Here is a 24,920-nt window from a genome sequence, read left to right as displayed (position 1 = left end):
TGTCATCTTTCGCAACACTGGGAACAAGTAGAACTTCAGTACGTAGTGACACTTGGTATTTGCGTACAGAGAGTCTACGTACAGCTTGATGCAGCTACACATAAAGGTGGCCATCAGAATGAGGACAGCATTGGGTACTTTCCTCCCCACTCTTCTCCAGAGTTTTGTACATAGTGTTCCTGCAGGCGCGGTCCATTTTAGATATCCAAATGAAGTGGAAGATGCTCGGGTGACTGCACAGGCACAGCTTCAAGGAATGGACCAAACCTGCACCACATACAACAGAGAGCGCCTCACATCTGATGACCAGCTTTTTACCTGCAATGCAGAGACAGCAGTGTTCCCAAAAGCCCAGTTTCTGCCTCACCTTGGTGAAGCGTTCCTCCCACTCCCTCTGAACCATATTGCCAGCTCCTTCAGGTAATTTGTCCTGATGGTGAAGGGAATAAAGGACTGGTCTTTTGTTCTGCACAGTAGAGTATAGTCACCTCTCAGAGGATCGCATCCTTCCTGCTGGATTATCTTGGCTCCAGGGGTCAGTTCGAATTGATTGCAGAGGCTCATGAATTTGTGCATTGACAGCGGATCGACGCAAAAAACAGCAATGTCATCCATGTACAGGGAGGCTTTGACCTGCAGGCCTCTGCTGCCTGGAATAGTCACCTCTCGGAGGATCGCATTCTTCCTGATGGATTCAGCAAACGGCTCTATACAACACACAAACAAGGCAGGAGAGAGTGGGCAGTCCTGCCTGACTCCAGATCTAATCGGGAAGCATTCTAATTCCCAAGCATTGAATGAGATACACTCCCCCGACTGTTGTACGCTTCTCCCAGTCTCTATCTTTATCCTGTTGTATGTGTACCTATTCAATGCAATTGCTGCTTGATAGATCAGGCATCAGGGTGTTGGGTGAGTTGAAGTTTATGGAGTGTGCAGGATATAAAGCCAACCAGAGAGCAATGAAATTGTGAGAGATAACAAAGGCATAAATAATTTGACAGAAGACAGGCTGTGCAGATACAGAGACAAATGGTATTGTGAAGGTTGAATCAAATATCCTTAATAGTTCTGAAGAAGTGTCACTGGACCCAAAATGTTAACTCTATGTGGGCGGCACGTTGGCACAGTGGTTAGCACTGCTGCCTCACAGCGCCTGAGACCCGGGTTCAATTCCCGCCTCAGGCGACTGACTGTGTGGAGTTTGCACATTCTCCCCATGTCTGCGTGGGTTTCCTCCGGGTGTTCCGGTTTCCTCCCACAATCCAAAGATGTGCAGGTCAGGTGAATTTGCCATGCTAAATTGTTAGGTAATGGGTAAATGGGTATGGGTGGGTTGCGCTTTGGTGGGTTGGTGTGGACTTGTTGGGCCGAAAGGCCTGTTTCCACACTGTAATGTAATCTAATCTAAAAAAAAACATATTGAATTCAACTCACATGGTTCTAATCTGAATTCCAGCTCAACAGCATATATATGTCACTTACTCCCCAGGGCTGTGCTTCATTTTGATTTGATTTATTATTGCCACATGTACCGAGGTACAGTGATAAGTGTTGCCTTTCGTGCTTTCACAGGCAGATCGTACTATATAAGTGCATCAGCGTAATAGAACAGAGTGCAGAATACAGTGTTACAGCTGCCGAGAAAGTGCAGAGAGAGATCAACATTAACATTTAAGGTCCATTTAAAGTCTGATAACAGCAGATAAGAAGCTGCTCTTGAATCTGTTTGTACTTATGTTCTTACTTTTATATGTTCTGTCTGACAGAAGAGGATGGAAGAGTGTACAACTAAGGTGGGAGGGGTCTTCGATTATGTTGGTTGCTTTCTGATGCAGCGAGAGGTATTCATGAAGTCAATGGATGGGAGGCTGGTTTGTGTGATGGATTGGGCTGTGTTCACAACTCGCTGCATATTCTTGTGGTCTTGGGAAGAGCAGTCGCCGTGTAACCCTGTGATGCATAGCTGAATTCAGAAGCAAAAGACTTCCAGAGATTTACAAGTGTATTATTGAAAATTCACCTTCCCCTTCTGTATCCTTTCTCTGTTCAGAAGCCCAAACCAATTGGAGAAGAACACAATTCTTTTTGTTTCAATCAACCTGTTATGTCATACCTCTGTGGTAGTTGGGACACGAACCCCAGACCTTCTAGTCCAGGCGTAGGGAACACAATGATTGCACCAAAAACAACCATTAAGAATATTGCTATTCTTTAATTTTACTAAACTCATCAAGTTACCCTGACACCCAAGTGAAAATTAATGAACAGTGCCCACCAGGGTCAGTGTAGACTGCAGCTCTTTTTTTTTAAAAAAGACTCAGGACCAAATCACCTAATTAAGCAATTCCGCAGCAAGGTGGCTCGGTGCTTAGCACTGCTGCCTCACAACACCAGGGTCCTAGGTTCAATTCCATCCTCGGGTGACTGTGTGGGGTTTGCACATTCTCCCCGTGTCTGCGTGGGTTTCCTCTGGGTGCTCCCACAATCCAAAGATGTGCAGGCCAGGTGAATTGTCCATGTTAAATTGCCCAAAGTGTGAGGTGCATTAGTCAGAGGGGGGTGGATTGCTCTTCGAAGGGTTGGTGTGGATTTGTTAGGCCGACCGACCAAAGTCAGTGTCACAACAACAAAAAACAAAAAGGTGCAGAAAATAGGGGAGATACTAAATCAAATTAGTGGGAGTGAGAGAAGTAAAGCACCCCAGCTCCCCCGGACCCACCTCATCCTACAACTTCAGGATGCTCCCTCTTCAAGGGCACTTGGGCATGAATTTAGCTTTGAAAGCGGAACAGGTACTTACTATGAATCTGTCACAGCCTGCTTCCTGGACCTGTTGATGCCACTTTGGCCATGAGTAACGATAATTTTTAAATAACATTTTCTCTGCAATGTAATCTCTCTCTCAATCACGAGAGTTTGACAGAGATTACATTTTTGCTCTGTTTGTTAGTCTAAACAATAAATCTGAAAAACTAATGGTCAGATTCCACTATAACTTGGAATACAGATAACATACGGTCGAAGGAAGAGTTAATAGATTTAGCAACAAAGTGGATTTAGATCAGAATCCTATTTTTTTAAGGATCTATTAGCATTGGATGATAGGATGAATTGCTTTTTAAAGAATTTTGAGGATTGTTTTGTATACAAAGTTGTTCATCATTCTTAAAATGTTGTGAATTGTCTCAGCTGCTGTGGTGCATTTTGTCAAAATGTGAGCAATGTTTTCGGATCAGGTTATCAGATCTGGATTGGCTTGAAGCCGCCTCAGTGAAATTCAAATTATTAATAAAATGGTATCTTTTTCAGCCGTGAAGTTTCTGCAGTAAAGGAAGAGCTATACAGCTGTAATAACATTGAGTCAACAGCACGGCGGAAAAATGCTCTCCACTCAGTGCCCTCTTCGCTGGTTCCTTATATTATTCCTTTTGGTTTGCCTAGAATTGATTCTTCTAAACAGGCAAATAACCCAATCCCTGGTCTCAGTCAATGAACCATGTCACCAAACATTGCAAAGGAACAACTGTAATGACAAGAATCTTCTCTTGTTGAAAATGTGTTGCTGGAAAAGCGCAGCAGGTCAGGCAGCATCCAAGGAACAGGAGAATCGTCGTTTTGGGCACCTCAGTATAGCAGCTGCTATATTTGTTTCAAATGGATCTTTACTTAAAATACAGGGAAATAGGATGACACTGAGTCTTACAGCATTGATGTTCACTTTTATATAACAGAATAAAGTACATGTGCTTCCAATTTGTGTTGCTAACAAGTTACAGTATCGCCCTGAATTTTCTGCACTTTAACCAGAGGAATGGCACAATGCAGAGAAGAGAGAAAGTGAGGGCTGCAGATGCTGGAGATCAGAGGTGAAACTGTGTTGCTGGAAAAGCGCAGCAGGTAAGGCAGCATCCAAGCCCTTCTTCAGGAATCCTGAAGAAGGGCTTGGATGCTGCCTTACCTGCTGCGCTTTTCCAGCAACACAGTTTCACCTCTGATCTCCAGCATCTGCAGCCCTCACTTTCTCTCTTCTCTGCATTGTGCCATTCCTCTGGTTAAAGTGCAGAAAATTCAGGGCGATACTGTAACTTGTTAGCAACACAAATTGGAAGCACATGTACTTTATTCTGTTATATAAAAGTGAGCATCAATGCTGTAAGACTCAGTGTCATCCTATTTCCCTGTATTTTAAGTAAAGATCCACTTGAAACAAATATAGCAGCTGCTATACTGAGGTGGCCAACCCGCAGCCCATATGTCCAAGAAGCTTAGGCAACTCAGTCCTACATGTTTTCATATTTCTAATTGATTAAAATTTTCTCTCATGTTAGAGGTTTAGGAAGAGCAGTTATATGAATGTGATCTCATCAATTGATAAATCCAAATTACACCACAAAATTTTATGACTGTCAGCAACCTAATATATGCAGAAATTAATAATAACATGCATTTAAATTTCAGCAAAAAGTAAGAGTTTGATTGTTTTTCATTTTTAAAGTTGTGGTTGAAGGACGTTCTCCCATTCCAGAAACCAGGTCTTTAACTGATGTCATTGTGAAACTACTGGTTCCTAAAGTGAAAGACCTGGAATCAAAACAACACTGAGAAGAAAAAGGTGCATGAAGAACAGTTTTTAAAAAATCAGACGAGTCTTTACTAAAATAGGATTTCATTTAAGCAGCAAACAATAATCTAATTAGAACATTTAATGTTTATTAGATCACCATGATTATTAAATAAGCAGTTGGTTATATCGAAGCCACCATAAATAGACAATCATTTTAAAGAGAAGACAATGAGCATTTTGTGGTGAAAACATTTGAGTTGTAAAATATTCAGAATCTTATCTTTGTAACTCATTAAATTGATACATTTGTTACTCTAAGACTGTCTTTAATCCATTCTAAGCCAGCAAAAGTATGCATGATGCTCACCGTCAGTCGGGCTGAGTCCCCTGGCTGCAGAAATCATTGACAGAGAGGGGCTGCTGTGTAGAGACCTAATGTAGTCCATATACGGGTTAATGTATGGGTGTGGTGGGTTAAACACTGGTTCTGTCGTGCCAACAGGGGTTCTTTGTGGGGAAATTCTGATGAGCGAGATGTCGGAAAATGCTTGACTACCTGAAAGGGAAGGAGGCCTAAAAGGGAAAACAAAATCATTGAGGGAAGTTGGTTATGACAGTAATTCATTTAGTAGTTTAGTCTGATTTCTCATCACCAAATGAAGCTGGATTCCACAAATTGAACAAATGAGGCGGACCATATGATACTGTACAAAAACATATGCAGACATGTGAATGATCTCGGAAGTCAAAAACACGGACAAGAAATTTAACCATTTGTTTTGGTATTAATGGCTGTTACAATGCTGGTAAGATAATGAGCTTTGCACATAGTTTTGAAAAACTATCTTTGCCAGACTATAACTTTTCTTATCCTTGAATAGAGGTAAGCAAGCATTCTAGTATTTCTCTGTTTGGACCCTTACATAAAATGCTGCATTTAAAACTGAATAGCAATAATCATAGCGAGTACTCTGAGGTATCAGTACAGTTCTCTCATTTCACCTCTTCTTTTGGTTGGGTGGGGGGGGGGGGGAGGGGGTGGTTCTGCCTGCATTAACTTGGTCTTCTAGAATAGACAATGATTAAAGTCCATCATGTGCTAGCTGCGACACTGCAAGCTGACCCCACCTAATGCCTTTTGTCCCATGTTTTTCCAATTAATTTACTGTGTAAGCAAAAGCCACTGGGAGCAGCTGTGAGAGCAGTGGGGGGAGCACATTCCTTTGATGCTATGAGAATGTAACAGCAGATTTTTGCAGACCGTGATCATCAGTGTTTGCTGTTGGCACCAATCACCATGACAGACTGTAATCTGATGTGAGAAGCCAATTCCACTCAGTTATCAGTTACAAGGGAGTCGAAATATCTGAATTTGACAAAGATCAAAGCTAATCTCCAGGGGAACTAAAACTCACTAAAACAAACTCGGAGGGTCAGGATTTAGTGAATAGCAACTCACTGCTACCCTTCACTTGTCTACAACATTAAACACTAAGATACTTAAATTATTTACATATTTTATCCTTTATTCCAATGGAAGGGGTTATCAGTTATAATGATGCTCAATCTTGAAAAATGGCTAATGTCAATGCACAAAAATGTGACTGAACAGACAAATATAAAATGCTTATAGTTGCTTTTACAAGTGAGGATCTTAGAACTAAATTTAAAAACAGATTCCTTTTCAAATCTCTTCAATCATGACAACACATAATAATTCAGCACAATTGCAAACGGTGTAATGTTGAATGAAGCATGGTGCGATGCAGTTCTGACACTAGCAGATAATATGGGAAGAGCAATAACAAACATAGTTTCAGAGTTGATGGGCTGTTTACTGAAGATCCCGACCTCTTGTTCGGTTTCAGAATCGCTTTCAGGCCAACTGCATGTGTAATGGTTAGCCATAGTGGCTAAAGAGAGCCTGGACTTGGATTGCTGATCTGCATTCATTTGCTCCTGTTCTTTTTCTAAGTTTTATTTGAATGCTTGGTGATTTCTCTCTTTCTTTTACCTTTCAGTAAATGAAATAATACTTTAAAAAACAATAGATGTAGTATGATGTCATGTGACTGTTTCAAAATTAAATGAACTGAAAGAATTTAGGAATAGAGTGAATCTTAAGATTCATAAAGAGCTGGGAAAAAAAATTCTCTATACATTTAAACCTTTTATTTTTGGCTCTAATTCCACCAATATTGTGGCTCATCTTAAAATTTAGTCCAAGCCTTTGGAAATATTGTTACTCTATCTAAGATTGTTGTATCTGAGTGATTTTAAAGGAAATTACTCACTTCGAATAGGGCATCCTCAAAACAACAACACGTACAACTTGCATTTATACGTCACCTTTAACACATTAAAAAATCCAGAGGTGTTTCATCAGAAAACACTGACCAAAACAAAGAGATGTTAAGACTGATAAATACATACTTGGTGGAGCTGGACAGTTTTAATTTTGATGAGAATTGGATAGACTGGATTGCTTACCTTGAGTCAGAGAAGATTGAGGGGGCACACGATTGAGTTGCTCAAAATTATGAGGGGCATAGACAGAGTAGACATTAAAGGACCAGAGAAATCAATGATCAGAGGTATAGCTTTAAGGTAAGTGGCAGGAGGTTTACAGGGATTGAGAGGAAAGAATTTTTTCACTCAGAGGATGGTAGAAGCTGAAACCCCTATAAGAAGTATTTAGATGTTCACTTGCTATGCCAAGTGGAGGAAAGTGGGATTAGAATAGCTAGGTGGTTGTTTTGGACCAGTACATGATCCTGTGCTATAGAACTCTATGATCTGCTTGATCACTTTCTGTTGGTGGTTTAATGGCAAGGGTGAGACAAAGGAAGTGGGAGGAGTTTTATCTCATGAATTGTCAATCTCTGAATATCCTTTAGGAGGTAGCGGTGAGCTCTCTTGCTTCTCCTGCACCATTGTTTCTAGTTTTCTAGTTTCCCAAATATGACTCCTTAGCCTCCCCGTAAATATTAACTAAATGTTGGTCTTTGATGGCATCATCTGAAAACACAACGCTTGTTCCCACATTTCTATGGAATACCCTCCTCAAGGGCATTGTGAGTTTACCCATAGCAGGCAGACTGTAGAGGTTCAAGAATGCAACTCACCACCACTTTCTTAAGGGCAACTAGGGACAGGCAATAAATGCTGGCCCAGCCAGTGATCTCCACGTCCCACAAGAAAATTTTTTACAAGTGCGTATTGAAAAAACCTAGGTCTATTTTGCTACCACTACTTTTGACCCCATTCATTGTCTCCAAATTGTCAGACTATTTATCCGACATCTAATGGAGAAGCAGAAGTTTGCTCCTACTGAACATTAGGAAGATTTTCTGACCATGCCATAATTCCATTTCCTAGCCAACAAATCCTGTCCTCTCCTCTGCAAATCTGAGGTTGAACCAATCATTTTGCAACTTTGGAATCATGTTTGATCCTGAGATAAGCTTCTAGCTGTACATCTATCACATCACTAAGATTGGCTATTTACAATCCGAAACATGATCTGTCTCTGCCCTTGACTCAGCTCAAACCCACAGCATGTCTGTGTTACCTCAAGACTCCAACATGCAGCAGGATGGCCTCCTATGTTCTACCCTCTAACTTTGGTCATCCAAAACTACACTGTCTCAGTTGCACTAAGTACTGTTCATCCACAACTCAATGACTTATCCTGATTCCTGCTTAATTAACACTTGATTTTCAAATTATTGTTTTTGTTTTTAAATCCTTTCAAGATCTCACTCTTCCCTGCCTCTGCAATTTTCTCTCCCCCTACAATCATCCAAGAAATCTATTCTCTTCCAAATCTGTTGTCTTAAGCATTTCTGATTTTAATTGCCCTATCACTAGTAAATATGCCTTTAGCTGCCAAGTCTCTAAGATCTGCAGGTCCCATCCCAAATCTTTTCCGCACTCTAATTTATTTTCCTCCTTTAAGACACTCCTCAAAAATTATCTCTTTGATAAAGGTTTTGGGCCATGGCCCCAATATTTCGAGATAAGCTTCGATGTCAAATTCTGTTTTATAATGCTCCTTTGACGCTCTTTTCCACTTCTTTGGAATGTTTTACTAGTTTCTAGGTGTTATATAGTTCAAATTGTTATTGCTGTTCACATGTCAATTTAAAGCCAGCTATTTAAAATGTGAAAACTAACCAGGTATAACCTTTAAAGGCAGTAGTGCTTCATCATCTCGTTCAACCACTTAAATGCTACAGTCCAGTTTCTGCTTTTTTTTTAAATCGGTAACCTGGTGAATCTACAAATTTCAAATTCTTAGCTAACAGTTCCTCATATTTGTGACTTCATACCTTGTATAAGGTACGGTCCATACATTACTTAGTGTCAGGTTAGCCCACTGTGCCTGAACAAACGTGAAACACTACATTTCCCATCTCAGATCATTTGATAATTTCACTTGGGCCAAGACCAGAGTTATAACCAGTAACACCTCCAGTGCATGAACCACATTTATTTTGAAGGGACTCTCAGCATTGCTTTATTTTTGTGCAAATGATTCTCTACAGCTTGCACACATTCAAGGGGTAAAACTCAGTCCCAAGCTCCCTGCAGGGAATGACATGCCCAAAAGCCAAACCCATATTGGACTATGCAGAGTATGGAGATGCAATCCTGTCTCTGACCCAAAGATTACGCTAGATGTCACTGGTTGGCAACATGAGACTGCTGAACTGGCAAACAAAATCAGTACTTGCAGGTGGAGGATGCATACATAGTAAAGGAAATATATGATTCAAGGTTAGAAGATCAGAAAGCTAACTACTCCTCAAAGTAACAAAGCAATTAATTTGGTTCAATGATTAAGTTCTGCAGACTGTGGATTATTTATGCTTCTGAAAAGAAGGACAATCAGTGCTGGTGATTGAAACATGTTTGTCACCAATATCAAATTGTGTGTATTATACATTTATTGGAGCTTGGATCCAATACAACTGGGTGCTGTATGAGGGCTATTTGTACTGTCCCTTTATATTAGCATTAGAACAGTACCCACCACAGCACAATCACTAATGGAAGCCTTTCATCGCAAGTTCAGATTGGATTCAAATCCAGGTCCCAGAGAGAGGTGACAGGATGATGATACAAATACACTGTTGCATGAATGTTTTTAATGAATATGTAAAGAAGCTTCATCAAAAACTGAGCCAAAGGGAACAGATGAAAAATTGTTCTAATTGTCTAATTGTTCTTACAGATCTTAAACTCAAATTTCTAATCTTTGTTCCCAATGCACAAAGCTATACACCAGGATAGTTTACTCTAAAATAAAGTCCAAAGGGAGAAAAAGGCCCTCATAAGCCAAAATGAGGGAATGGTTTGTGGCATTAATTCATCATATCAAATTACTCCCACCACCAGTGAAATCTACAACGACCAGTACTACATTCTGTTGTGCTGCCCAAATTATTGTCTGCAGGCACAGCACAAGTTTTTAAAACTCTAAATCTATAACTGTACATCTGGTATTTTTGACAGTTGAAATAGAGAGAATAGGAAGCCTACATTAAGCCACTTTTCTTTTCATCTGAAATAATAATTACTACGTAGAGGCATTCAGGGAATACAGCATACAGATTATGTATTAGCAAAAACACAAGGCATATTTATCGTGACAAATTCCACTCCTTCATACACCACTCTATATCCAACAGAGTAAGCTGACATGTGCAGCTGTGAAGAGTCACCTAGCAATAGCTACTTCTGGTGCTGTTTTGAACATGGTTCATCAGCATATAAATTTCTCTAATGCTTTTTACTAATAGCATTTTTGATGCAAGGTTCTCAGATGCTGCAGAACCTGCTGTATATTTCCTACACTGGTGATTTTATTACTATAAATTTCTTTGTTGTGTTTACTCACTGGGAGATTCCAATACAATCTTCCCTATCATCTGTTTCCTATCAACAAGGAAAATCACTATCCCAGGGTTATATTGCTTTGGGTCAAGGTGCAATGACATTGGTTTACCACATAGAGCCTGGGCCTGACCCAGCTCCACCGCAAAATGGAGGGAAAATAAACTGAGCTACTGGATTTGTATCACATCAACGTGACAACACCTAACAAACATGAATACAGTACCTGGCTTAAAAAATGCATTAAATGGTACCAGATCACAATTCTACTTCTTCCCACTTTCGAAACATTTCTAACCGTGGAGAGGAATGTTTTTACATAAAAGGCTCTTCTCCTGGCTAAAAGGCTAAAATTGGGACCAAGACATATAAACAGGCTTCTGGCCATCAGAATATGAACTACAAATGCACCAAAAATCCTACTAACATCTCCTCATTAAAGCTTTTCATCCTGCAGCTGTTATGAGTGATTAACAGATTAAATCTGTGCTAACATTTTCTCCAAACCTACTGCCGAGTTTAAACCTACTCTCCTTTTCACTCCACTTTAACATTCCTCTTTTACTAGCAAGTATCTGATTCTCATCTAAAAGAGATAATAGACTATGCTTCAGCAACAGCTTTCGTTCTAATCATTGTGTGTAAGGACCTCTGCATTGATTCTCTGCCTTCAACTTAAATTTCTAGGCAAACGTGAGGACTGCAGATGCTGGAAACCAAAGTTTAGATCAGATTTGTGCTGGAAAAGCACAGCAGATCAGGCAGCATCCGAGGAGCAGGAAATTCAACATTTCAGGCAAAAGCCCTTCATCAGAAATAGAGGCAGGCCACCCCGGAGGCTCCCCGCCTCCATTCCCGAAATGTCACTGTCACTTTGCTTGACCACTTGTCTTAGTGTCATCCGCATACGTTGACACATCCAGCCCATCTAAACTTAAATTTCTACCCTTGCTGTTACATCAAACAGTGGACTTGGTGTCACCATTCAATCGTTCAGAGCTTTACCTTACCTGTGCATTTCTCTCTCCTCTCAGTCTGATACAAAAAAAATCCTATTACAAATGTGAAGTTTTAGAAGATTATTATGTTCTGTGACTGTGGTTTTCATCAAGGATGGAGGACTGAAGGCGGTCAGATCACGTCCTCAATTCTGTTGACAGGTTTCCTGGGTAATGTAGTTAATGGAGATTAAATGGACAGTGGGGAACAGTACAGGTTGTCTTATGCAGGGATGGTACAAGATATTCAAACCTGTAAACAATGAACACAGTGGGCATGCTCACAGTGGATAAACTATTAGGCCTGAGGGAGGATTTTCATTCCCGACATGGATTCCCAGAGCTGGGAAATTTCTGGCTTGTTACATTTGTCAGAATGGTGAAAATCATTGTTACAGGGGAGTGGATGCAAGATGGAGGATTCAGGATCACCAGCTTTGGATGCCAATCATGCATGACCACAGGAGTTGCTGAATGCTAAATGAATTGCTTAAAAGGGCTGCCTCTCTTGCCTTGGTTGTTTTCTTAAGTATTATACCCTCCGGCCCTCTTCCGCAACCCCATGCCAACCCCCACAGACCCTATGCACATTCGTGTCAATTTATGTTACCCATGCACTTGAACCACCATTCTCAATGGCTCCCCACATGCTCCAAAGTAGACAAGCAAGAGGCTGGAAAAACACAGCAAGCCAGGCAGCGTCAGGAGGTGGAGAATGTCGACTTCTCCACCTCCTGATGCTGCCTGGCTTGCTGTGTTCTTCCAGCCTCCTATCTGTCTATTTTAGATTCCAGCATCTGCAGTTTCTTCTGTCTCTCCCCACATGCTCCAAGCCAACCCATGACCCTCATCTATCCCCATGGCCACTTGTCATCCCTCTGCCAACTCATGAATCCCCAACACCATCTTTTACCTTTACACCTTTCTGCATCAATTCATTCAGTGGCCACCATATGCAAACTTAAGGAGCGATGCCAAGATTATATAAAGTTCAAAATCTCTATTACAGATTTCACTAGAAAAAAATAACTCAGTTATGAAAGCCAATTCAATACATTTATACCCCTTTAATTACTTATTCCCATATAAAAACAAACTTTTGTATTGAAAACCTCATATCAAAGACAGCTTATCCTCTAATAACCTCGTTGTCAATCAAACTCTGAATTTATAATCTCCCCCTCTGCAAATGGCATGTTTTAGTAAACAGTCGTAATAATATTTATACAATGACAGTGCTAAGCATTATGTCAGCTAAACCAAATTTTTATACAGTGATACAACATAGAATCAGACCCTTCTGTCCACGCCGACTAGACATCCCAATCTAACCTAGTTCCATTTGTCAGCAGGTGGTCCATATGCCTCTAAACCTTTATCTATTCATATATCCATCCAGATGGCATTTAAATGTTGTAATTGTACCAGCCTCCACCACTACCTCTGGCAGCTCGTTCCATACCTGGCACCCTCTGCATGAAAACCGTACCTATCAGATCCTTTTTAAAACTCTCCCCTCTAGTTTTGGACACCCCAATCCCAGGAAAAAGACTTTACCTTATTCACCCTACCCTTGCCCCTCATGATTTTATAATCTTCTGTAAGGTCACCCCGAGCCTCTGACATTCCAGTGAAAGAAGTCCCAGCCTATACAGCTTCTCCCTATGACTCAAACCCTCCAGTTCCAGCAAGTCCTTGTCAATCTTTTCTGCACCCGCTCAAGTTTAACAACATCCTCCCTACACAAGGGTGACCAGAATTGTACACGGTATTCTAAAAGTGGTGTGAGCAATGACATGTACAGCTACACCATGACATTCCAACTCCTACACTCAATATTCTGACCAATGAAGGCAAGTGTGCCAAATGCCTTCTTCACCCCTCTGTCTACCTGCAACTCCCCTTTCAAGGAACTATGAACCTGCACTTCTAGGTCTCTTTATTCAGCAACAGCCCTATGCTTAACTGTATACATTCTGCACTGGTTTGCCTTACCAAAATGCAAAACGTCACATTTATCTAAATTAAATTCCATCTGCCACTCCTCAGTCCACTGACAAATCTGACCAAGGTCCCATTATACTCTGAGATAATCTTGTTCACTGCCCTCTTTTGGTGTCATCTGCAAATTTACTAACCATGCCTCCTACATTCACATTCAAATCATTTATATAAACGATGAAAAACAATAAATCCAGCACTGACTCTCATGGTACACTGCTAATCACAGACCTCCAGTCCGAAAAGCAACCCTCTACTACCACCTTTTGTCTCCTACCTTCGAGCCAATTTTATATCAAATTGGCTAGCTCCCCCTATATCCCATGTGATCTAACTTTGCTAACCAGTCTACCATACGGAAACCTTTGAATGCTTTGCTGAAGTCCATATGGACAATGTCCACACTCTGACTTCATCAATTTTCTGTGTCACCTCTTCAAAAACCTCAATCAAATTTAACACTTAGACATATGTAGTCGGACTCCTTCCTCATTGCTAAAATGCAGGAGATGAAAACAACATGGCAGTTTAACAGTTCTATAAACCTTATCCATTCTTCAAAAGGGCATTTATGCAAATTATAAAAATAACCAATTCACACACTTTCTCCATCTCTGGCAAAAATTGGGTTTTGTTTGAACTGAACACGAAATTCATATGGTCCTGCTGAGTCTGGGTTCCCCTCATGCATGAACCATGTCCGACTCCTTTATATCAGCAAAAAATGGTTTCTGCCTTTCAGATCCAAGGTCTATTCACCATTTTGGACATGTCACGGAATCTATTAAAATGCAGGCCCCAGAAAGTTAAGAATGTTAGGTTTTCTAACTAGTTGTACTTTATCCTGTCCAATGAATTCCAAGCTACTATGCAATGGATATTTCTAGAGGATAGATAATTAGTAATACCACTTGGATATAAGGTCAATGTGGTTCACACTGCCTTGGAGATGGTCTTTTTGAGAGGAAAACTCCACAGAAAACCTTTGCAGGATTGCATGAGACGTTTGCCTAAAATTATCACTGGAGCTCAAATAGGGTCAGTCTGCACACATCCAAAAAAAAAGTGAGTGAGTGAGTGAGAAAATATGATATACACATAAGACATAAGTATGTATTGACTCCCTGATTTACCTTTCTTTGGTTTCTCGACCACAACATCAAAATTCACCTTTTTGATTGCAAAATCAAGGAGAATTCAAATGGTTCAATTTAAATTGTTTAAAAGAATGAAAAATTAAAACAAACTTGAAAGATCCTTTGTTTACATTCACTCAAATGTGCACATGATAAAAAAGTGTGGTTCAATGAACTAATAAGCCCAAGGTGGGCAGGTCAACTGTTAAGCTGCAAAAAAAAGGATTGATTTTGAAAGGTCCAGAGCTTCAACTGAAGCTTCACGTCCATCTCAACTTCTGTTCGTAACTTTAAATCTTTTTTATGTTCTCTTTTTGGCTTTCTTTTCTTCGCCTGTTGCAACTGAATATCATTTTGTAAAACCTTAAAATGTTATAAATCCCAAGCCCCTCCATAAAAAACAAAAATATTTCAGATGCATAATGATTAACAAGTAGGTCACCTATTTGTTATTGATTATTTAAACAGTGAATATTTTAGAATAATAGTTTACAGTATTAGATTTTGCTTGAAAGTTTAATTTGTAAATAACATGATTCCATTTTAGCAGCGTTAGCAACAAAATGTTTGCCAATGTGAGACAGCAAATTCTGGACGTAAAAATAGATAAATTAGGACATATAAAGATAGCAACAGCTGTGCTTCACAATACATTATTTGTGATTTGTTTTAATTGATTGCTTTAACCACCTTCTTGAAAGTGACAGCACACTTGGCTCTCCATCAAAACAAATAATTTCATAATGGACTGTACCCATGTACTTCTTCAGTCAGCCTCATGAAATACCCCAGTCAGATCCATCAGTTTCTTGGCATGCAGATGCGTTTGGGGACTCCATTAGTTGATTATCAATCAGCCCACTTGGCCAAAGACATATGAAGTCATCCAGCCAAGAGCACAGTAGCAATCTGTTGGCAAATTCTACTAAGCTTCTACTTAGTTTCAGCCAACTGTTGTAGAACATAATGGAGCAATATGTCAGTCACTCAAAAACCATACTAGAATGCCTTCTGGAATAACTGAGTCATTTGGTCAAATGTAAGTGCCTTGTAATATAGAGTACTCCTGTCACACAACTGGTTGAAAAGAGAAAGAGAGATTTCACTTGGTTTGCCAGCACTGATTTCCTCAAACTTGTAAAGACAAATCAAAAAGGAAACAAATTAACTTCTAAAGTCAAATCAAAATTGGAGCCATTTAGATTTCCAGTGAAACTTCCTCATTTTCTTAACATCAATCTATCTACCTTATCTACCTTCCAATGGAAACACTGGTTCACAACTGTCCCTGTTAATTTACTCTTAAAGAGTCAAAAGTAAACATCAGAGAAATCTTCACTGATTTTTCAACTCACATAAAAATAATTCACTTTCAGAATTAAACAAAGTCTTTTGCCTCCAAATTGCACAGATCTTGTAATGACCCAGATTTATAGCTCATAGATATTATATTGCTGTTCACTGGTTTGACTGTTTCAATCCTCCATTATCTGAACATGATTTGTGCTTGTATTAACTTCACAATTTACCAAATTTTATCTGAAGATGTCATATCTGACTAATAGCAGTAAACTAGTAAACAACACAATTAAATTGCCAAATATCTGGAACTAAAGACAATTCATGTTACCGTACCTACCTTCCAATGGAAACACTGGTTCACAACTTGACCTGTTAATTTACTCTTAAAGAGTCAAAATTAAACATCTGAGAAATTTTCACTGATTTTTCGACTCACTTAAAAAAATTCACTTTCAGAATTAAACAAAGTCCTTTGCCTCCAAATTGCACAGAACAGGAAAGGTCTGGATCTGAGCTGAATTTGACGCATTCAGTCAGAGCAATATTTAGGTCTTTTCAATTGTGGACTGTGGTTCTTCTGCCCAATGACTCTGCAACACCCCAAACCTGGGTGACACACTGGAGAGTACCAAGAAGCTGGTGGTAATGGGACAACAGAAGACAGAAAAGGAATACCAGAAAAATGTAGTTGTCTTGTGCCTGACTTTGATAAAACAGTTGCCAATACTAAGACTCAGAAATAAATACAAAGATGAAAGCAGTAACACTACAAGCTGTGTAAATGGGGTTGGTTCTCTATTAAGACTTTCAGCATATTTGAGTGGCTGGTTTGGATCAGTTGGAAGCATTCTCACATGTAAACAAAAAGGTTGTGCATTCAAGAATCCTCCAGGAATGTAAACACACAGTCTAGGTTGATACTTCAGCATGCAGGCACCACTGTCCTTAAGTGGAAATTTAACCTCCTGACTCAAACCAGAAATGTTTCAGCAATGTGCTGCAGTTCTTATGACTTAGAATCTGCGATTTTGCACTGTTTGCGAAATTTCCGACTTTTGGATGTGATGCTAAAATGAGGCTGTGGAGGCTAAAGAGTTAGCTTATCATTTCAACTATATTCCTCTCTAACCAACATTGTCATAATGATTATGCAGTCATTACTATTTGTGGAATCTTGATATGTAGATACTGGCTGCTGAGTTTCCTCACATTAGAAAAGCAACTATACAATAAATGTCCTTTCTTGGCTGTAAAGTGTCAGAATATCATGAACGTACTATATAAATGAAGGAATGTGGGTTATTTTACTAACTGAATATGGATTTCTGAAATGGTGCAGTTAATTACATCCAGTGGTTTGATTGACACTTCCACAGTTACTCCAAGCACTAATTAACTATTGCTTAATGCTCCAGATTTGAGTAACAACCAGCAACTCAGCTAATTAACACACAATCCTGTAAATACAAGAACAGCAGAAAGTACATTGCCTTTCTCAGATTGGCTGCTCTGGTTTGATACAATGGAGAAAATTGTAGCTTTGTTGAATTATTGAGGAAATTTTGATCTCTTTACAGGTAAAAGGGTTATGGCAAAAATAAAACAGCTTTGTTCCGATACTTTGCGATATATGCTGAGCAATAGGTTCGATATGAATACACATTAGCACCATTGAGTTTATCCCTATTGTGCCTTCCCAAATACCATCTTGCATATGTAATCTGGAATGAGTGTGCCAGCTGGGGATATCGCGAAGCTCCACCCTGCCTTCTGTCCACGGGGCGATTGGACAAGGCCAGAGGACAGGAACATCCCCTGATTTTCCTTTCCAAACCCTTTCCCCTGTCCCGCCCCGGGGGCTCAGCACAGGTGTCAAACCCCTCGGTTAAGCCGTTGGCTTGGAAAGGAAGTGAACCCTTGAGATAGCCACGCGACAATGTGAACTTTAATCTTTCTCAGAAAGATACCAGGGCTTATTGCTAGAATCTGCAGAGTCGGTTTCACGTCTACACTTGAAACGTCGCGACCATTCCAAAAGCGACCTACTGCCTCCCTGTGCAGATCAGCCGACTGTCAGGAAAGTTAGCCAACAACAGTCTGCAAATAGGCTCAGGACGAGAAGCGACTCGCCCGTTAACTCTGCGGAATATAGCTAAAATCCAGCTCAAGCTGGATGACACTTTAAAGCACACCCATATGTTTAATCGAAGCATTCAAACTTGGTTATAAACCGTACAGCTCACAATAGGTTGATAAAGGCAACTTAAACCAAAATTGACTGGGATCTGACACGCAATAAATCTACCGAGGAGGCAGCTTTATTTTTCAGGGCCCTTTTTAAAACTGGTAACCAAGCAGAACCCGGTCTCCGCACGGTCTCGACGATGAGAGCCATGGGTCAGTGCCACATTCATGTGAGAATAGTCCATGGAACCAGCAACTGCGTTTCCAAAAGATTTCAGTCACTTCAATGTCAAGAGTCTCCCTCACACTTAATGCTGTTAAAACCAGCTAATCGAATAAACATTTGTTTAACATTTGTTCTCATTTCCGAGAACGTCAAGAGAATGTGGAGAATTTTTCAATGGATGTCGTCGGCCGTTATCGCAGTGACTAATGTGCCGTATGGTCATTATAAGCTCAGTGTGTCCAGCTCAAAAATTACTCTCAGGATGAATGATAGTGTCTGCTTGCACGCTGATTGGAATTGGATGATGATTGATTGGAAGAAAGTGGAACTACAAGCGCTATATGCAAACAAGCTGCGACTAGGTTTGTATCGAGTGCCAAAAAGGTCCAAAAACTCCTAGGCTATTACTTGTTTACATATTTAATGAAATGCTTATCAGCATTTATTGCAGAAGGAGACACGTTCCCCATATATTTCCGCGAGCGGCTCTAAGTTCCAGTGGAAATTGTAGCAGCTTTGTGTCAAGTACAGCTAAATCCTGCCTCTGTATATCAAGCCTCTGCAAGAAAATTACTGTGCAGACGATAAGGCTCAAAGATAGAATAAAAAGTGACTCTACTCAATTTACACCGCAATATCGGTATGACTGAATATTTTTCATTCAGGTAACCGATAGGATCACGAAACTGCACTGCAGATAAATAAAGGGGCTTCTGTCAAGAATAAACGCCATTAATCATGAAGTCTTGTCAGCTAAGTAGCTGTCCCACTGATCTGCAGACACACAATTGCAAATGGCAACTGACCTGCTCTTTTCCCTCTCGCTGTTTTATTCATTGTTCGAGTTCGCTTTCCTCCCTTCTCTATTAATGTGGCTGCTGATTAGTTTACTCTGGTCAGAAATCTCAATTGTAGAAAACAATTGAGCTTAAAAGCTGCATTTTGGGAAAAGTGATCCGCCGGTGCTAATTACAAAACATGAGCATGTTTTAAACTCAAAATTTAGCAAATCTATTGAGAATAGTGTTAACTACAAAGAACGGCCGTAAGGATTCAGGGGAAAAAGGCTTCAAACAAGCATCAAGGTTTCAGTCCGCCGTGTCCTGATTGATTCTTTTAAAATAAACTCAACGTTTTTTGGTGTTTGCATCACTATTGTGGAGAGGGAACACGACAACTCCGTCATATTGAATGTGAGAAATGAGCTCGTTCAAGGTACTAGCTCCTCTCTGAATAACATTCACGGAGCACTCGAACAGACTTTGGTGTTCTCCCATACAGTTCGCGCTCTCCCTGTACAGGCCTTGTCATTCCATCCTTGGGAATATAATGGGTTCAGCGAGGAGGGGAAAGGGAAAGCGGGCAGTAGACGACAAATTCCATCATAATGCAACGCTGTTTGATGAATTCTTGAAAGGGAAGTGAATGAATCAAAGGTTCTGAAATAAAGGCCGGTACTTTTTTTTATAGTCGGCTGACTTAGGAGAGTATGCATTGCACATTTACAGCGCGATGTACTGTTAGAGGTAACAAACTGAAGGGGTGCCGAAGCGTTGAATGTTGAGGTGAGGTGCTATACTCACAACGGCTTTCACGTTAAGTTTACTTTCGCCGGAGATCTCTCATCTCAGTCAGCAATGCTTGTTACTGTCATTCAACGACCAGAAGCGTTCTTGGAATGCTGGACACACCGTTTATTATCCTTCCCTGGGGGGCTAAGAGTCAACCACAAAATGCTGGACAGAAATGATGAGAATGGCAGATTCCCTTCCATTGAGAATATGTTGAGTATTTAGTTTTAATTGTAAGCATTGGCGAGGGACTAACTGATTGCAGCTTTTCCGACACTACATTAGGAAGGAAGTACTCTAGCTTGGAAACTTCAATATTCATCACTGAGAGTGGCACGGCAGTCCAGTAAACTGGCCCAGCAGGAAGATTAGATTAGATTCCCTCCAGTGTGGAAACAGGCCCTTCGGCCCAACAAGTCCACACCGACCCTCCGAAGAGTAACCCACCCAGACCCATTTCCCTCTGACTAATGCACCTAACACTATGGGCAATTTAGCATAGCCAATTCACCCGGCCTGCACATCTTTGGACTGTGGAAGGAAACCTACGCAGACACGGGGAGAATGTGCAAACTCCACACAGACAGACAGTCAGCCAAGGCTGGAATCGAACCTGGGACGCTGGTGCTGTGAGGCAGCAGCGCTAACCATTGAGCCACCAGGACATATACGCTAAACTGGATCTGTGGCAGGTGGTAAAAAAAAAACAGCAAATAAGCAAAACACACTTGACATCAAATTCACCTTTTTTTGTTCATTCATGGGAATGTGGTAGTCAGTGGCTAGGCCACCTTTTACTGTCCATCCCTATATATCCTGAAGATAACTAAAAGCTAACCAAATTACTGTCTGGAATTACATGTAGATCAGACCAGGTAAAGATGACAGATATTCTTCCTTAAATGACAATAATGTACCAGATAGACTTTTTATAAACAGCAATCAGCTGTGTTTGCACACTCACCATTAGGTTCACTTTTTTTTTAAATTCCATTTTTTTTTAATGAATTCAAATCTGATCATCTGCCATGGTGGAATTCAAATTAATATCCCCAGAACATTAGCCTCAGATTCTGGATTACTATATCCAATGGCATTACCTCTATGCCAGTATCGCTTTTTCTGTCTGTGATAGATGCATATATCCATAATAGTATTGGTAAGAGAGATCACCACAGAGTCTTTGTGGAGACAAAATCCCATCTTTGCTACCTCCATCAAGTTGTGTGACACTATCATTGTGCTTAATTAGATAGACTTCAAATAGATCTAGCAACTCAAGACTTTGCCTCCATGAGATGCTGTTGGCCATCAGCAGCAGCAAAATTGTTCTCAGACATGGTCTGCAACATCATGGCCTGACATAGCCCCTCCTTTACCACAGGCAGCAGTCAGGGATCAACCCAAGTTCAATGGAGAGTGCAGGAGCACATGCTAGGAACAGCAAATGCATACCTAAAAATGAGGTGCCAACCTGGTAAAGCTAAAAAACAGGAGTTCTTGCTGCCAAACAGCATAAACAGTGAGTGACAGTGATTCCACAACCAATGGATCAGATCCAAGCTCTGCAGTGCTGCCATATCCAGTCATGCTCAGTGGTAGATAATTAGCCAACTCACTGATGGAGGAGGATCCACAAGCATCTCAATGATGGGGGAGCCTAGTACTTCTGTGGAAAGAATTGAAGCATTTACAACAATTTTCAGCCAGAAGTACTCAATGGATGATCCATTTCAACCTTGCTCAAAAATCCCAGCATTACAGATAGGACCCTTCAGCCAATTAGATTCAATATCAAGAAATCAAGAAACAACTAAAGGCACTGAATATTGCTAAGGCCACAGGCCCTGACAACATTCTGGCAATAGTACTAAAGAGTTCTACTTGAGAATTTGTCACCACCCTTGCCAAACTGTACAGCTACAAGAGTGGCATATACCTGACAATGTGGGAAAAATGCCCAGTTATGTCAGTACACAAACACCAGGGCAGATTGAACCGAGCGAATGACCATGCTATCAGTCTACTGTCAATCATCAGTATAGTGCTGAAAGATGATTGTGAAATTGCTCTGAAGCAGCACTTGCTGAGCAATAACCTGTTCAGGAGTGCTTAGTTTGGGTCTGCCGGGGGTCCCCAGCTCCTGACCTCTTACAGCCTTTGGTCCAAACATGGATAAAAGTACTGGACTCCAAATTGGAAGTAAGGATGATTGTTTTTGCCACATAAGCTGCATTTGACTAAATGTGAAAAACAGGGAGACCTAGCAAATTTCGAGTCAAAGGAGATTGGGGGGAAATTCTTCATTGGTTTGAATCATAACTGGCACAAAGGAAGACGGTTGTGGTTGTTGGTCAGTCTTCTAAAATCTAGGATATCTCTGCAGGAGTTTGAAGTAGTATCAGATGCCCAACTAACTTCAGCTACTTCATCAATGAACTGGCCTCCATCATAAGGTCAAAAGGAGGGATGTTCCCTGATGGCTATACAACATTCAGCACCATTTACAACTTCTCAGGTGCTGAAGTAATCCATGTCCAAATGCAGCAAGTCCTGAACAATATCCAAGCTTGTTCAGACAAGTGGCAAATAACATTCATGCCACATAAGTGCTGGGCAATGACTGTCTCCAATAAGAGACAATCTGGTCACCGCCCTTTGACATTTTAATGGCTTACCATCACTGTATTCCCCACTGTCAACATCCTGGGAGCTACCACTGACAAACTGAACTGGACAGGTCATATTAGCTTCAACCACCATGTCGAATTTCCCAAACTATTGTGGCAGGTTTTAAGCTAACAACTTCTGGGTTGCTATTCCAGTAGCATAACCATCACTCCACAATTCCAGAATAGCACTTAGAACGGTTGGAAATTGAAAAGTTTTTAAAAAGAGTACAGGAAAATGCCCAGAAAAAAACATGATTTATCACATGAAAGTACAAGCAACAGAATAAGAAAATTGAGTCACAATTTCGAGTTGTTTGCTATATATTTCTATGACCGAGGAACGTGAGGATGTAACAAAAACAGAAACTGCTGGAAAAACTCAGCAGGTCTGGCAGCATCCGTGAACCGAAATCAAAGTTAACTTTTCGGGTCCGCTGACCCTTCCTCAGAGGAAGTTGTTTTTCCAACAACTTGTGTTTTTGTTTCTGATTTACAGCATCCGCAGTTATTTCGGTTTTGATATTGTAAGGATATACTTCCTTGTGTGCAGGCTCCTGGTTTCAGACTTCGCCCGCTGGCAGCGCCCATTGAAAGGTTGGCACGCACTAAGTTTACCCATCGGTAAAAACGGAAGCGTAAGTGTAAGTTTTTGCCGATAGATGGACGAGGGCATGTGTCTGCGACAGAAGTACCCTCAAGGAGGAAACGAGAAGCGACGGGTTTATTAAATAATGAGCCCGAACTTTGGCCTGATAAAATGCCAATTAATTTACAGCAGTATGTTCTCAACATTTTTCAGCCAGGCCTCTGAGATAGGAAACTCACCTGAGGAAACCAGTAATAGAGAAACCAATATACACACCTCTACGTGGCTCCTATTCTTCGGATTAAAATAAAGTAGCTGGAAGCCAGAGAACGGATGTCCTGCTTTTCAACATTGTTCAGGAATGATGCCCATGGGATTTGAGAGATGGGCGTGGGGGGCAATATAAAAACAAACAAAACGGATCACAGCATCAGCTGGTCTGCGTTGCCAATTTACAACGAATTAATCGATTGAAAATTCAAAACTATCGGGATGTAAACCAGCAGGTACACATCTAGAGAAGGTTGGGGGTTCATTGTTTTGATGGCAATCAACATTTGCAATTTGAGAGAACTATGTGAATTGTGCGAATTTTAGGACCCAGCCAAAATGCTTCGACCGCACGTTTCTTCTTTAAGGGGGGAAATTAAAGCATGCTTTAGAGGCAGTTCATTCTGTCATTTGAGGCAATAGCAATTGCATTCAGCATATATACTGCAATCAGGGCTTTCTCAGGAGCCAGCTGGAGGTGAAGCAGTGCCTTCTTACCTCAATGCTGCCTTCTTTTTAAGCTAGTTTGACCCATACTGACAAAATGAATTGTAATCAACTCTAAGTTGCATTATTCATGGCAGCTGAAAGAACATGTAATTGTCAGCAGCGCATAGAGTCTGTAAGGTGCCAACCGGCGCGCAAAATTGGCGGAGTCAGAATACACTGTCAAAGCCAACGCCTCCTAGGGGCCACGCTGTGCACTTACTGTCAATTACTGTCATAGTCAGGGTCATTTTTGCCGGAACAGCAATCTTCTTCAAATGTTAACCTCAAAGTGTAAAATAAAAAAAAAGTGCAACACACTCGCCAGCTCCTGGGAGTGACAGGAAAATAAAACTGTCGGCACAGTCTTCACTAGATAAAAAAAAGCAGATGCCGGGATCTCTTTCGTGCAAATTTGTCGATGGTTTAGACTTTCGCCCCAACTGTCGTTTAGCAGTGGGCTGGAGAAAATGAAGAAGGGTGACTGGACCGTGATTTCTCTCCACGGATGCTACCAGACTTACTGAGCTTTTCCAGCAACTTTGGGGGTTTGTTCGAGAGAAAATGATGGTCGCTTCATAAGCAGACTTAATGATGCAGGAAAACAGAAAACAGTGGCGGTCCAGCAGCATGTTCACAAGCAGGTGCCGAGAGCAGCAGCACAGAGTCTCCACAACTCCCCACCCCAGCCACTGAATCCCTGAGCAAGGCCAGGAGGCTGGGACAACCCTGAACCAGTCGGCACTTTAGAACAATCAAACTCACTCAGACTGAGCCAAGCACTTCCCTTTCAAACTAATCAGCCTCCCCCCTCCAAACCATCACCCCTCAGAACCCCACCTCCCACCAACAAACCATCATCTCCCAGAAGCCCACCTCCCACCACCAAACCATCATCTCCCAGACCATTCATAACCTCATCACCTCAGGGGATCTCCCATCCACCGCCGCCAACCTCATAGTCCCACAACCCCGCACCGCCCGTTTCTACCTCCTGCCCAAAATCCACAAACCTGACTGCCC

General features: G+C 41.0%; 1 protein-coding gene across 7 annotated transcripts in view; it reads right to left on the bottom strand.

The window, feature by feature from the left end:
- The window catches only part of LOC122549307 (transcriptional activator GLI3-like), a 396,212-nt gene that overhangs the window by 83,491 nt on the left and 287,801 nt on the right, over window positions 1–24,920 (bottom strand). For 6 of the 7 annotated variants that reach the window (XM_043688905.1, XM_043688906.1, XM_043688908.1 and 3 more), the window contains one exon: window positions 4,935–5,140. In XM_043688905.1, the coding sequence (XP_043544840.1) occupies window positions 4,935–5,140 (206 nt within the window). Of the gene's footprint in view, window positions 1–4,934; window positions 5,141–19,895; window positions 19,973–24,920 lie in introns of those variants that run through there. The other variant, XM_043688912.1, reaches the window with a different exon arrangement.

The sequence above is a fragment of the Chiloscyllium plagiosum genome, chromosome 4, assembly GCF_004010195.1.
Source record: "Chiloscyllium plagiosum isolate BGI_BamShark_2017 chromosome 4, ASM401019v2, whole genome shotgun sequence".
Lineage (NCBI taxonomy): Eukaryota > Metazoa > Chordata > Chondrichthyes > Orectolobiformes > Hemiscylliidae > Chiloscyllium > Chiloscyllium plagiosum.
Note: the sequence above shows the minus strand (reverse complement) of the source record. Positions and strands in the feature narration are given on the sequence as shown.